Source organism: Pithys albifrons, chromosome 7 (genome assembly GCF_047495875.1).
Source record: "Pithys albifrons albifrons isolate INPA30051 chromosome 7, PitAlb_v1, whole genome shotgun sequence".
NCBI lineage: Eukaryota > Metazoa > Chordata > Aves > Passeriformes > Thamnophilidae > Pithys > Pithys albifrons.
Window position 1 is genome coordinate 3,329,875 of NC_092464.1, and position 15,530 is coordinate 3,345,404.

A 15,530-nucleotide genomic window follows, 5' to 3' on the forward strand; every position below is an offset into this window, starting at 1 on the left:
TGCCTTAATTTTATTCCAGCAGATGGGATGGGAAAGCTGCTGAAAATCCCAATTAGCTCTCCGAGTGGAATCTTTCTCCTTTATAAAAATGTCAGTTTTCAGGAATATTTACAGACCCATTCAATCATTTCTATTGATCTTGATAAGCATCAACAGCTTCCAGTTTGTTATGGGAGAAGGTGAGGAAAAATTGCAAATTAGAGCAACGAAAAAAATAGATGGATTAGACAGAGATGGATCACAGGACTCTCCTGGATTTCCAAGGATTTGGGAGGGGTTTGCTGCTGATTTTCTGTACTGATGATAATGATTTTAGTGGTCATTGTTGTCAGCTTGGGGTTTACATCCAGTCCACAAGAGCTTGGCAACAATTCAGAGTTTGGGGAGACTCTTTTTCTAGGAAGTGAAATCACAGGTGAAGGAATTTCAGCTCTCCAGGATTTTCCAGCCTGAGGCATTTTGAGGTTACTGACACTTTATTATAGGATAAGAATATTAAATAAGGACCTTGTTTTCTAGATTTGACCTGCCACACAAAAATGGCAGAATAAACAGATCTTGCCATATCTCTCTCCAAAAAATATTTCATCTCAAAGCTAAACCATTCACTGTTCAGAGAACATTCTGGGTTCTCCTTCTTGGTCAGAAAGACTGCAGCTGATGCTGGAAATAACCACAGAAAGCATGGATGGGATGGCACAGTGGGTTGTTCTTCACTCCAGTTTATTGTGATGAACTGAGCAAAGATAATTTCATCATTTCAGCTTTTGCCTTTCTTTAACCCCATGCTGTTCATACTGTTTCCTTTGTAGTCACTGAACAAGAGACTAAAGTGCCCAAGAAAACCATCATCATGTAAGTGCTGATTTTTTTTTTTTTTGGTAACATTTGTGTTTTGCTTTGCTGCCTCTGCATGATCCAATAACAAGCTTGTGTTTATTTGCCATGCAAGTGTGTTCCTTGTCATCCCACTGGATCTCAGGGAATTTTTTTTTTCAAAAAAACCCCCCTCCTTTAAATCCCTTTCCAAAATAGTTTAGACACAGCCTGGGGCAAGTTTTTTTAGGATATTACACATGAAAAATATTCAGTGTTGATAAAAAAACAGCTTTGAAAACTGCCTGAAAATATCTATAAATTTAAGATATATTTCGTAGCTCACAGTGATTTCTTCTGGCTTAATATTTTAAATTTTTCAGGAAAGCATTTTATGATGAAGCAGAAGGAAGAGAGGAATATTTTTGTCCCCTTCTGTCTCTGTATTTCTAATATGAATATTTGTCCTGGTAATGGCCTGGTCTCTTTGGATATTTTGAGCCTGGTTTATGTGGGATTCCTATCACATGCACAGATTAATTGCAGCAAAAAGTAGTATTTTCTGAGTCATATGTAGACCAGAAGCTCATTAAAATCTCATTTTCTCTTCTTTTCTTTAAGCATCATCAGGAAATACATCATTAAATTGCTCCATGTGCTGGAAGGGGCCATTGCCCTTGTGTGATATTCCTTTGGAGCACCTCCAAACTGTTCAAATCATGTCCTGGTGGCAGTAAATAACTATGAAATGGGTATTTTGGGGAAATGGATTCCCTCAAAAGTTGTATCATTGTTAAATCTGTCCTTGACCTGGACATGGTGCTTAACTTGACTTATTTGGTGAGGAGGATGTGAGAAATGGCAACTCAAGTTGCCACAAGAGCTGCTCACCTTTTATTTTTATTATTATTATTTTCTGGGGTGACTGTTTCTTCAGATCCAGGCACTCAGGCCATTTGGGACCAGGGGCTTATTGGAGGATGGGATTCCTTAATCAATTCCTAAATCATTGGTACATTTGTGAGTGGCATCTCAGAAAGAGAGAAATTCCCCTCCTTTTGTGGTCAGGAATTTGTAAGAGTGGACTCAGCTGGAACTGGGGCAGTGATGGGGTAAAGTTTGGAGCCAGATCTCCAAAGGCACATTCCAGTTCTCCTTAAAATGAGTGAGCTGAGGAATTTCAAAACTACTGGCAGGAAATAGGAGATATTTGAGAGCAGGATTTGAGCAGTGTCTGTACATACAAATCCCAGACACCTCAAAAAAAGCTTTTGAACCTTGAAATGCAGATCAAGCACATGAGGATTCATTTTCATCTTTACTTAAAATGATTTAGTTTTGTGTGATTTGTGCCTCTCTGAAGGCTCTGCATAGACCTTAAAAGTCCATAGAAAAACTGGAGAAAACTTGGGGGAAAGAGTAAAGCAGGAGGAGAGAGAAGGTTTGGAAGAAAATAAATTACTGTAGTTGAGCAGTCCTGGACTCCACCACGTCCCCAAAGGGAGAGATTGATGGTGGAAAGAAAACTGTTCTCCATAGGACAGGGCAGCACCAGCCTGAATTCATAATCTCAGTTCAGACCTTTTTCTTTTATCCTTCAGTTAATTCTTTCAGGTTTTTTTAAATCCCTTTCCTTGGAGAGAGGGACAGAATCTCAACACAGAAACAAAAGGAGCTTTTCCTGTGATTTCCATCAAACCAATTGTAGAGCATTATTTTCCTTTCTGCTTGCAAAGCAAACACTATTTACCTGCAAGTTTTTCCATGTAAGAAATGCCACTGAAAAACCTGCTGGAAAAACTGCATGTTAAATATACAAATTAAAGCATTTAAATCTGGGGTTAGATATTGGGTTAGGAGAGACCTCTAAAGGTGATCTAGTCCAAACCCCTACAGTGAGCAGAGACATCTCCAAACAGACCAGGTTACTCAGAGCCCTGTCCAACCTGACCTTGGATGTTTACAGGGATGAGGCCTCTACCCCCAGCCCTGAAATCCCAATTGATTTGGAAATGTCAAAAAATCTGAAGTAAGGCCAGCAGAAACACGCTGAGAAATCACAACCATCCATCCCAAGTTGGTTTGGTGTTCCTGGGTCAGCTGGAGGTATCAGGGTCAGGCTGTGTCTGCAATAATGATACTCTGAAGAGTAAAAATAAATGCATTTGGACAGAGATGACTTGTCCAGGAAATGTCCTAACTTTCTATTCCTGGTTGTCTCCACGTGTTGAGGCTTAATGCTCTTTTGGTGTAACTGTTCTGCACGTGGAAATGCTGATTTTTGGTCTCAATTTTGTCTTTGATAGACAAAATAGAGATATGTTACATCTCTTAGAAAAGAAAAAGCTGCTGACTCTACTGTAATAAAGGGCATTTGGCCATTGAGGTGGACAAATCCAGGATTTTAGCCAAGGATACTCAGGAAAAGGTTGAAGTGTTTGAAATTTTGGGGTGAAGCTGCTGGGAGGGTCTGAAGTAGCACAGGAGGTGGTCAACACAAGCACAGGAGAACATTCCCCACCTGGACCTGCTCCTTGTGTGTTCATGCACTCCAGGGGGTTGATGGGGCTGGGGGAGAGGGCACTGAGGTTTTCCCTGGATCAGGAAGGAAGTGGAGATGGGCATGTGGGTGTGTGCGTTGTGTGTCCCCCTTCAGACATGACCCAAAAGCTGACCCAAACTAACCCCACTGGCCATGGCATGTGCTGGCGCATTGTGGCTCCCTGAGAAGTCTCCTCTTCCCACCAACTCCCTCCCAACCCTTTCTGTCATCAGAGAGGAAACCATCACCACCGTGGTGAAGAGCCCGAGGCAGAGGGGAAGGGTTTCTCCCGCTCGTTCTCCTTCGGGCCACTCGCCCTCCCGCTCCCCGCGGGCAGAGCCCACTCCAGAGCCCCTCTATGTCTCCAAGACCAGGCAGCCTGTCCACAGGCACGACCAGGAGGCAGCTCCAAAGGCTGCTGTGCCCAGGCTTTATGTCACAGAACCAGAGGACAGGCAAGGGGCAGCGGCCAGAGAGGTCGTAGAGAGCCAAGTGGAAGAGAAAAAACCCAAGTGGGTCGAAGTGGAAGAAATAATTGAGTTCAAGGTGAAAAAGTCACCGAAACCTGCAAGGAAAAGAGGCTCTTCCCCAGCAAAGCAAGAAAAAGATGAGTCAGGGGTGTTGACATTCACTTTTCCCACCTCGAAGCCGAGGCGTTCTCCAGAAGATGATCCAAACACAAACAACTCCAACAATAAATTGGTGGAACAGTCAAAGTCTCTGCCTGCTGAGGGTCTCTCTGAGGGTGATATCCAGCCCCTGGTGTACACAGCCGAGCAGGAGGGGCCTCAAGTCAGCAACGAAGACAGAAACTCCCCGTGTGGGTCCGAACAGTTGGGAAATGACTCATTTATGGATTATGGATCTGAAGGGAAGAGCTTCCCACAGGAAACAGGCACCAACTGTGGGTCAGCCGCCGCCTCCCCACTGCTGGCCTGCGGGGGCGAGCCTTTGGTCTTCAGTTTTGAGGCAGCTGCTGGAGACCAGCATGACCTTCTCTTCTCCGTGGAGAGCCCAGAGGTCAAGGAAGAGGCAGATGAGCCAGATGTGTCCTGGCCTGTTGATGAGGAAGTCCCCAAAGTGGTACAGGATGTCCTCCCCGAAGAGGACAACATTGTCATAGTGGACGAGCCCGAGGAGCTGCCCACGGACGACCTCAGCACGCGGCACCACAAGATTTTGACGCACAACGGCAAGATCTTGACTCTGGAGGACCTGGAGGATTATGTCCCTCAGGAGGGCGAGACCTTCCGGAGCGACGAGCAGCGGCGCGCGGCCGAGAAGCCCTGCGAGATCTCGGTGCTGCAGGCGGAGATCGGCGAGCCCACGGTGGGGCAGCCGGTGCTGCTGAACCTGGGCAGGCCCAGGGTGCCCCAACCCAGGCAGAGCTTCTTCACCCAATACGAGGAGCACCTTCCTGGGGGTGTGTTCGTGTCAGCATCGCGAGTGGCGCCCTCCAACATCTCCTTCCATGTGAGCGACCCCCACGTGGGGGCTCGTCCGGGTCCTTCCTTCTCTCTCAAACCGTCCTTCTGCACCGAAGTTCAGCGCTCGGCCGACAGCGGCCAGGCCAGCTTCAAAACAGAGGTGTCCACCAGAACCCTCAGCTACGGGACCGTGGGCGAGCCCGTCACCTTGCACATCAGCACAGAAGACCTGTCCCAAAGCTGAGCCGAGGGCAAGCATGATTTGAACACCAAAGAAAGCAACTTTTTATAAAAAAATAACTAATATAACATATAAAAATTGGCGTAGGTGAGGGGCATCGGTGGCAGGGATTACAAGGAGAATGTATTTAAGTGCCATATGTCCAGCTTTTCCAGTCTTAAAGGGAACAGTGTGTCAGAACAGTTTGTAAGTTATAAGGCTTTGACTGAGGTGAACAAATATCATTCCATAGTGGAGCAGAGATGGGGGGTTTGGGTTTAGGAAAAGCCTGATTCTTCTACCTATGACAGAAATATAAATGGGAAAGCACATTTTTGTCCATGAACTTCAAAATTATTTCACGTGCCGATTTATGGTGTGGCAAGAAAGTGGAAAACAAGATTTTCAGTATCTTTCAGCAGCCCAGAATAGGAATTTTTTTTTTTCCAGCTAAAGTGTCTCCTGTCACTGTGTGGGCCCAAAGGTCATGGAGCTTTACCTTGCTTTGACTCTGCTCTACACATCTGACACCACTTAGCTCTACCAAAATTACTTCATAAACCTTTCAACATGCACAGTCTGGTTACATTATTCTGAACTCCTGCCACAGAATGAAATATATAGAAAATGTTACACATATGAGGGATGCAAAGGGCTGCTCAGGCCTTTTGGTTGAAATCCCACTTTGACTAAAGTCGGTGGTGAAAGTCCCACTGACATGAGAGAGCAAGAGTTTTGTTGTTCTGCTTTAAGTGAAAAAAATAGTTGGTTTTCTTTTTTAATGACTGATATTTTCAAATCCACTTCCTGGTTGTCTAATAATGTAAGTTTCATTATTTTGCATTCTAGTGAAGTGGATTTATAAACCATTTATATACCATACCTTTTAAAATATAGTTTACTTAATGTGCACTTAAAGTGCTGCACAGGATGATTTCTGCATCTTCAATGAAACACTGACACATGCAAAGAATCACAAATGTGACCTTAAAAGAATCACAAATGTGACCTTAAAAGAATCACAAATGTGGTCTTAAAAGAATCACAAATGTGACCTTAAAAGAATCACAAATGTGACCTTAAAAGAATCACAAATGTGGCCTTAAAAGAATCACAAATGTGGTCTTAAAAGAATCACAAATGTGACCTTAAAAGAATCACAAATGTGACCTTAAAAGAATCACAAATGTGGTCTTAAAAGAATCACAAATGTGGCCTTAAAAGAATCACAAATGTGATCTTAAAAGAATCACAAATGTGACCTTAAAAGAATCACAAATCTGATCTTTGCCAAAAAATCTTGCTGGAGGAATTTTTGGTCTCCTGTACATGCCAGTGGTGAAATATTCCTGTTAACAGGTTGTTGGATGACATCCCTTATATGTGCTAAGAGGAATTTACCACTGAGCAAAGCAGGAGGAGCACAAAGATATATTTAAAACCAACAACAACAAACAAAAACGAAAAACAAAAACCAGGAAAAAAAAGAGAAGAGAAAAGAAAAGAGAACTTTACCATAAATGCCTGGTTGAAAAATAGATCTATTCCAAAACTGGACTACCAGTTGCAATTGCATTGTGTGGCTGAGGTGCCTTGGAGAGGAGTTGCTTGTCCTAGAGTTCCTCTGGAGCTCTGCAGTGGGAATGCTGCTGGAGGGGAAGGGCAGATGCACCGAGCCCTGGCAAGAAACGAGCTCAAAGCCCAAACCTCGGGGCCAGGTGAAGTCAGACGGAGTTTGTCGTCGCTCTCAGCAGGACCAAGCTCTGCCCTCCTCTGGCTGACAGAGGGGTGGGGTGAGAAGTCCCTCACCTGGTCCCAGCTGAGCTCTGTGCAAGTGTTGCAGTAGGAAATGGTTTCCTTCAGGCAGTGCAGGGAAACCAGGACTGCTCAGGGGCAGCTGAATTTCTAAGCAGCACGAGGAGAGGGGATGGAGTGAGTTTCTGCCTCAGCAATGTGTGGCTGGTGCTGTCTCAGTGTTCCCCAACCAGGGAATGCTGAGGAGCTTTTTCTGGAATTTTGGGGGAATATTCCTGCAGACAGGGACTGAATTCCCAGGAGCTGCTTGCAGAAAGGAACATGTTGTTTTTTCCTGCTGTGGCTGCACCTCGATCATGTGCTGACTAAAATGAAATACTGATTTCAGAGCCTTTCACTCTCTGCATCCAGGCAGGATGCTGGGTGGGATGTCACATGCACTACCTTCATGATACAGGATGCTCTTCCAGTGTGAGGAAGGAAATGAGGCTTCCTTTATGGTACTCTCCCGTTTTTTATAACATCTCCTTGGTTTATACTGTTTGTTTTATAATCAGCAATATGATGGGTATATATATTAGTGCTTTTTTCAGATGTTGCACTGTACATTGGAAAGGAACAGACACACAACGGGGAAATACTTTCAAAACTGAAAATATTTCTTTGATATTGGGCCTGATTCTGATCTCAGTTATTCCAGTATCCGTCTAGAATAATTCCACAGAATGAAGTGGATTTCATTCAGATTCACAAAGATACTGCTGAGGAAAGAATTTGCCCTTTTAAAATACAATATTGATTCAAAAGATAACGAAGATTTGTAAAGGAGTGGGGAGGTTTCCTCCTGCTGTGCTTGACACTCAGGTTTTTCCAAAGGCACTCGAAGGCTGCAGTTCAGGTGGCATAGAAGAAATAATTATACTTTGATGCATTAGCTCAAAGCAATTAACACCTGTTTACATTTCCTTTTGAAACTTAAGCAACAGAGAATCAATTGAAAGGCATTTTTGAACTCCTCTGTTCAAACAGTGAAAGGTTTATGAGAAGTTCATTACATATACTTTCAAAATTTGTTCCTAGAGGTTAAAAATGATGCTTGGAAGTGATTAAACTGTGTAGATAACTAATGAGACATGTAGGGATTTACTTCCTGTAGATGAAAACATACAGTTGTATGAAATATTTTAATATTTTAATACAATGGATGTTTTACTAAATTCCTGCAGGTAAATGGGTATTAATAAAGTGGAAACGTCAGTTTGCTTGAGGTACAAAAAGAAAAAAAACCACACACAGAAAAAAATCCAATGCAAGATATGCTGTTAGATGCTGAGTTTATATCAATAAATGTCTTGCATCAGCTGTCACTGAACTCCTGGGGTTTCTGTGTTCTTTGTTTTGGCTCTTGATGTTCCACCAGCTCATCCACTTCTCCCACTGACTTCAGCAGGAGCTGGTTGTGACCCAAGATCAGGAATTTAGTCGGGCTCTGGCTCCTTTTTCAGGGACAGTTTTAGAACTGTTAAAGGGAAAGAATCTTTTTTTGTTTTTTTTTTTTTTTAGGGACATTTCCAACTCAGACCTGTGACTCAATAATCTTGAAGAATTCTCATCCTCTCGGGTCCTTCTCTGAGGCTGAGTTGAAACTTCCAAACAAGTGTCAGTCTTGGGTTCCTGGTTGTGGGTGAAGGAGATGTGGGGTGTGAAGGTTCAAGGTTGGGACTTCAGAACTGGGAATTTTTGTCCATCACAGGTGTGTCACCCCTGTGGTGTTAGTTTGATGTACCTCAGTGGGTGTTAAAGTTCCTCAGGTCATCAGCTTCAATCAGTGTCCTCAAGAAGGAAGAAAAAAAGTGGTGTAACATCCCAAAGTAGGGAGGAAACAGTGAGAGATCACATTTTTCCAAGCAGATTCCCTGTTGGCAGCTGCCCAGTCCCCAGGGCAGCACCAGCTGGCAGCAATCACAACACCACAGAATCAAAACATTTCTCCAGGAAAGTGTTTGAAGTCTTCCACCCATCCCAGTGCTGACAAACCCTGAGGGTCAGTCTCTGTGACATTTGTTTTGTCCATCAAAAAATCCATAAATGAAATATTTCATAACCATTCTGCTCATGCAGAGGGAATTGAAATCAAAATTCAAGGGAGATGCCTTCAAAGGAGGCTGATCCAAACCTTCAGCTTTACCTGCTAAGGTCTGTCATGGAAATTTACTTTCCTAAGGTTGGGAAAGGAGCAGAATCAAAGCAGCTACAGGACCTGCTCCTGTGTCAGTGGCAAGTCACTCTTTGTTCCAAGCACTCTTATTTTTTCTCAAGCCACATGGTGGTTTGAGTTTTCTCTCTTGCTTGGTGAGCAATCACATCATGAACACGATGATTTCTCTAATCTGACATGCATTTTGTCCATCTTTATAATTCCTGAGGGCCTCCCTAGATATCATCCATCCCTCTGTTGTATCTCCTCAAGATTTGTGGGGGGTTTATTGGGCAATAATTGGTGAGATGAACTCCTGATCCTATCCCAGTGTAGCTGCTCCTGCCATCACTGAGAGGGGGTGCAAACCATGGTATTTGTCTCCTGGGTGGCCATCCTGTAAAACCTTATGCTTTGAAAACCTATTTTATTATGTGGAAAGCTTGTCTTTTCTCTGCCTTCAAGACAGGGAGTTTCTTGAGGCAGGAATTCTCTTCTGTATGAATCTTCTCTCTCCACCCTTGCTGGGTGTGACTGTACAGAGCAGATGACTTCACTCCTGGAGTATCTTTGCAAAGACAGTTGAGAACAAAATTCAGAGTCTCAGGTACCTTTGACAGCAAAGTCCAGCAAAAATACTCAGATATGGTAAATAAGAACAAACACATCACCCCAGGAGCAAGGAGGAGCTTTTCTGCCATCCTCTCATGAAGCAGAACAGCCCCCTCTTCTTTCCCCTGTCCCTCTCCAGAGTCACAGATGACACTGGTACCTTTTCCCTCCTTCTTCCCTCTGAGGACAAAGTCCTCCTTGCACGCAGGGTCTGTGTCAGTGTGGTGGGTCCATGCTGGGCTTGTTTCATTGGTCTGAACCACGGATTTGTTCTTCCCCCAGAGGGTGGTGGGCACTGCCCAGGCTCCTCAGGGCAGTGGGCACAGCCCCAAGGCTGTCAGAGCTCTAGAAGTGTTTGGACAACACTCTGAGGGACAGGGTGGGATTGTTGGGGTGTCTGTGCAGGGACAGGGGTTGGACTTGGATGATCCTTGTGGGTCCCTTCCAACTCAGCATATTCTATGATTAATGCAGGTATTTTTCACAGACCAGCCAATGTGGGGTTGAGTTGGGAGATGGATCTTTTGTTCCCCTGTCTGGGGAGAGGCCACAAGTGCAGACAGTGTGGCTCAGTGTCCTCAGCCTGGGGAGATACACCTTTCCAAAGCATACTGGCCCAACCTTCTTATTCCAAGCCAATGTTGTTTCCCTCCTGCTGGGAGAAGCATTTCCACATCGACTCTCTGCTCCAGGAGGGGAAAATGATACAATTGCAGGTGTTTCCATGGGTTGGAGGGGGTTTTCTTGCTGCCCTTAAGAGAGAAAAGTTGTTGTTCTTGCCTGTAGGGATGACTTCCCCCCAGTCAGAGATGGAGACTTCTGTGCAGGCCTCGCTCCAACGTGCTGATAAGGAGATCAAGACGGCTCTGAGGAGACTCCTGGACTCGGCATCAATGCTGGTGACTCTTCCCCCGGGCACACGAGGAGATGGTGGCCTTGGCCTTCCTGGGTCTGTTCCTTCAGACCACTCAGAGACAGCAGCTGGGCTCACTGTGCTGGTCCATGAAGCCAGTACCCAAACCCAGGCTCCTGCAGGCCATGGTAGGTTTGGGATGGACCTGGGAAATGTCCCATGGGGGCCAAGAGAGAGAAAACACATTGAACATGGAAATAATGATATTTTTTACCTCATTTTTATGTTTCATTGTGTTTTGAGCAGCTGAAGATTAACAGAGGACATTCAGACCCAAGAGGACATGGGAGGGTGTGTTGGGGTTAGGTTGGATAAAAGGATGGGGCAGATCTTTCTGGAAACAGGAGGTGTTTGAGGACCGTGGCTGAAGTAGAGTTTGGTTCATCACCTGCCCAAAGTGGGGGGAATGGGGGATTTTTTCCACCTCTGAGTTTTTGTCCCTTATCTTGCTCCAAGTGTTTTTAGGAAGAAAAGTGGGGTGAGATCCCTCCTTTACATCTGTAGAAGTCATCTGGGGTTTGGTTTGGTGGAGTGGGTAAGGGCAGTTGCTTTTATTTTTTGCCATAAATGAGCTGGAAATGTGTTTAATGTCCCTGTATCCATGTCAGAGACTTTCTAGGATGTTGAGTGCATCAAGTCCACCTGCATTTCACTGACCCCAGAGCCTGGAGAGGCTCCTCAGCAGTTCCTGTGTGACTAAACCCAATGATCTGTGTGACTAAAATGTGTGACTGTGTCTTGCCAGGACATCAAGTCTTTTGTCTTTCCACTGTGTTTAAAAAATCAGGAATAAGTGACAACCCTCCACTCTTCCTTCTGCTTCTGCCATAACAACTTGTCTGAGCTGTCTCTGTGTCAAGTCAGAATAATTATTCTCTGTCCAGGACCATGTCAAATAACTTTCAGCCCTCAAACTCTGAGTACTGCTCAAAAAATAAATTTTCCTTGTTTAAAACTTGGCAAGGATTAAAGCTGTGCAGGGAATCAGACCCAAAATAATAGAATAAAATAATGAAAGGGCTTTAAAACCTTTTTTTTTCCTTTCTAGTAGGAAATCAGCCATGACAATAATACTCTGATGGAGCAGGAGGATTCCAAAATCTGAACTAGCAGCTTATTTTCTCAGTCACAGCTAAAGAGAAAATACAGCAGTGAATGAGATGGTTTTGCAGGACTTTCACTGAGCAAAACTAAACATGCCATGGGGAATTATTTCAATCAGATTTGACAACTGTCCCTATGTTCACATGCTTTGACCAAAAAGAAGGGAAATATTTTGATAGTGCTGGTGATAAGAAAGGGCAATCCCACCAACCTGGGATCTCTGAGCCTGTCAGTAATGTCTGGAATCACCACTTTGCCCATCCCAATAGAGCTGGTTTATATCATTTCTAGAAACTGCACCAAACATCCCCAGAATGCTCCCCAAGAAGGCCCTTCCTGCTTGGGAGAATCATAGAATGATAGAATGGATTGGGTTGGAAAAGACCTCTGAGATCATCAAGTCCAACCCTTGGTCCAACTCCAGTCCCTTTACCAGATCATGGCACTCAGTGCCACAGCCAAGCTCACCTTAAAAACCTCCAGGGATGGGGAATCCACCCCCTCTCTGGGCAGCCCATTCCAATGCCTGAGCACTCTCTCTGCAAAGAATTTCTTTCTGATCTCCAACTTCAATTTCCCCTGGCAGAGCTTGAGCCCATCATGCCCCCTTGTCCTATTGCTGAGTGCCTGGGAGAAGAGACCAACCCCCACCTGGCCAGAACTTCCCTTCAGGCAGTTCCAGACAGTGCTGAGGTCACCTCTGAGCCTCCTCTTCTCCAGGCTCAACACCCCCAGCTCCCTCAGCCTCTCCCCACAGCACTTGTGCTCCAGTCCCTTCCCCAGCCTCGTTGCTCTTCTCTGGCCCCGCTCCAGCCCCTCAAGATCTTTCCTCAACTGAGGGGCCCAGAACTGAACACAACACTCAAGGTGTGGCCTCCCCAAGGCAGAGTCCAGGGGAAGGGTCACTGCCCTGGGCCTGCTGGCCACGCTAGTTTGGATCCAGGCCAGGATCCCCTTGGCCTTCTTGGCCACCTGGGCACACTGTTGGCTCCTGTTGAGCTTCCTGTCCCTCAGTCCCCCCAGGTCCCTCTGCCTGGCTGCTCTCCAGCCACTCTGTGCCCAGCCTGGAGCGCTGCAGGGGGTTGGGGTGGCCAAAGGGCAGGACCTGCACTTGGCCTTGTTGAGCTTCATCCCATTGCAATCAGCCCATCTCTCCAGTCCATCCAGATCCCTCTGCAGAGCCCTCCTGCCTTCCAGCAGGTCGACACTCCCTCCCAACTTGGTGTCATCAGCAAATTTGCTGATGATGGACTCAATCCCCTCTTGATTTACATTTTTTTCCTAAAATGAAAAATGAGGTGATGCACTTTATCCTGTGGTGCAATTCCAGTATCAGAAGACAATCAGGTACTTTTGGAATGGAAGATCAAACCAGGTTTTGAAAATATATCTGATAAAATAATTAATTTTTTAAAAAGTTGAAAACTACCTGAACTGCCATCAAGCTGCACCAAATTTTTGTTTCCTTGTTCCTGTAAGCCCCAGATGCCAAACCTTGTTCTGGTGTAACTTAAAGCTGTGTGGAGACATTTTCCAAGAACCCAGTGAAGGTGCAGCAACGCTGATGTTAAAAACATCACCAGGTGCTCTGTAAGGACCTGCCTCCATATTAGTCATATCCCCAGGCAGGACCTGCCTTGACCACCAGTTTTGCACTGATGTGACTCCAGTCATGTCACTGGTGCTGTCTGTGGTCACAGCAGGGAGTCAAGAACCATTCCCATAACAAGGTTTAATTAAAGCATCCATGTGTACAAAGCTAATGTTGAGTTTTTATGGATATATTTAAAAGCTGTGTAGATGTGGCACTTGGGGACATGGTTTAGTGGTGGCTTCACCAGTGCTGTGTTAGTGGTTGGACTCAATGATCTCAAAGGTCTTTTCCAACCTAAACAATTCTGTGATTCATCACAGCCATGAGCTGGAACTCAAACACAGTTAAATTGTCTCCTATAAAGGATGTATGAACCACGTTATCCTCCCACTTGTCCTGTTTCTCCCTGTCCCCACCCACTGCCTTTCCCATCTTTGTCTCTGTGTGTTCCCTTCCAGAAAAGCCAGTTTTCCCCAGTGATGCCACCATTCTGATCTTGTACAATCCCTTTGCTTCATGTGGTCTGTGCCAAAGGGCCAAATGCTCCTCTGAGCTTCAGTGACTGACTCAGCCGAGGTGGGATGGACTCGGCTCTGACAACAGGCACACCCAGAGATGGCTCCAAAGGTTTGCTCTGGGTTTCAGGTGTGCTGTCAGAGCTGATGTGTTTAACTTGCCCTGTTTCTGCTGCCAGACAAAGCACAAAGGCAGGTTCCAGCTGAAGAACCAAGTGTGCCAAAGTCCAGCCTTGGTCCTTCCCGTGGAGACGCAGCTGGAGATGAGAGTGCTGGGGAACGCACCGTCCCCATCAACAGGTGAACTCCACCTCCATTTATTGATATAATTACTATATACAGAGGTCTGAGTGGGACAGATTTTGTTGCAAGAAAAGCAAACTCTCTGTTGGGGAGGAACCAAGGGGTGATTTGAACAGATTCTTGTAGGTTTGTTTTTATTTTTAGGATCCTGGTGGCACATGGTTTGCCAAAGAAGGGTAGAAAAGGTCAGGGAGAAATGAATTCTCCTAAACTAACGTTATTCTGGAGTTAATTTTACATAAATAACACTTGGTCTGGTGGATGACACGGGGCAGTCCTGCACCTCTGTCACTGTATGTGACTATTTCTTGATCTTTTCCCTTGGGCTTCGTGAAAGGACATCCCCAGAGGCAGGAGGCTGGTACAGAAGAGAAGGAGACGTGGTCTGGGATGTGCACAGTGAGGTTTATATTGAGACCACGGAAAGAACTCGTGTGTATAAGACTGAGGAGAAGACCCCAACAAGTAAGAACACACCCTGTTTCCCTTTCCCACATTCCACAGTTATCATTGTCTGATCATTTGGTAACAGCTCCTGATGATTGTTTTTTTAAACACTTCAATTTTTTGAGTGGTAACTGTTGATTGAACAAAAAGATAAGAGATAAGTGTGAAGATAAGAAGCCTGAAAGTAAAGCCAGTATAAAAAATCCCAAATATAATGCTGTGATTGCTCTTGATTTGACACCATCTGTTATATCCTAAATGGCCCATTCTATAAATGTCATCTGAGTAACTCAGCCTATGTCAGCACACTGGGAATTGTGCATGGAACAAAGCCTTGTGTCTCCTCAGGTCCTCCCTACATGCAGGTGACCATAGAGGATGTGCAGGTGTACTCTGGAGAACGTGCCAGATTTCAGGCAGTCATCGAGGGGACCCCTCCACCCACAGTCCTGTGGTTCAGGGTAAGTGCAGGCTTTGCTCTGGCCAACCACAGAAAGGTCTGTAGTGCACCAGTTCCACAGGGCAGGTCTTCTGCTCTCTCATCCCACAGCTCCCACACTGATTTTGGATATGTCTGCAGGGTTTGCTGGACCAGCTGTTCTCACTGGAGCCACCATCCATGTGTGTCACCTGTGTTGTCTCCACTGTCACTGGAGATCCTTTTTCAGACAGGGGTTTGGGGATGATGAGGAAGGGGGATTGGCTCCTGCCTGAGAGTCACTGAGATGTGTGCTGGAGTTTGTGGCTGGGGATGGGATTAGGGTTGGTTTATTCCAATTGTCAGTGTGACTTCCAGGCTCTGTATCTTTTCTGCAACTTACTGGTTAAATGAGAGTGGGCAAGTACAATGAACATCCCATAGAAAGGAAAGGGAAATAATTTATTATTCCTTCAAATATTGTTGTTACATCTTGTCATATTGTTTGAGCCTTCCAGGTTGAAGAGCCCCCAACTTGCTCTGTCGATCCTCATCTGGAAAGGGTTAGAGAGGACATTGCTGCAGCAGTACCACAACCATGGGGCAAGCCAAGAAATTATTAAATGATGCTTTTTGTCTTATTCTTCATTTCTTCCCTAATAGTTTC

At 45.2% G+C, this 15,530-nt stretch overlaps 1 protein-coding gene across 1 annotated transcript in view; it reads left to right on the plus strand.

The window, feature by feature from the left end:
• OBSCN (obscurin, cytoskeletal calmodulin and titin-interacting RhoGEF) overlaps window positions 1-15,530 on the plus strand; it is a 186,255-nt gene that overhangs the window by 143,424 nt on the left and 27,301 nt on the right. The window contains 4 exon segments of the mRNA XM_071560603.1: window positions 10,356-10,610; window positions 13,875-13,995; window positions 14,336-14,463; window positions 14,794-14,906. Coding sequence (XP_071416704.1) covers window positions 10,356-10,610; window positions 13,875-13,995; window positions 14,336-14,463; window positions 14,794-14,906 — 617 coding nt within the window.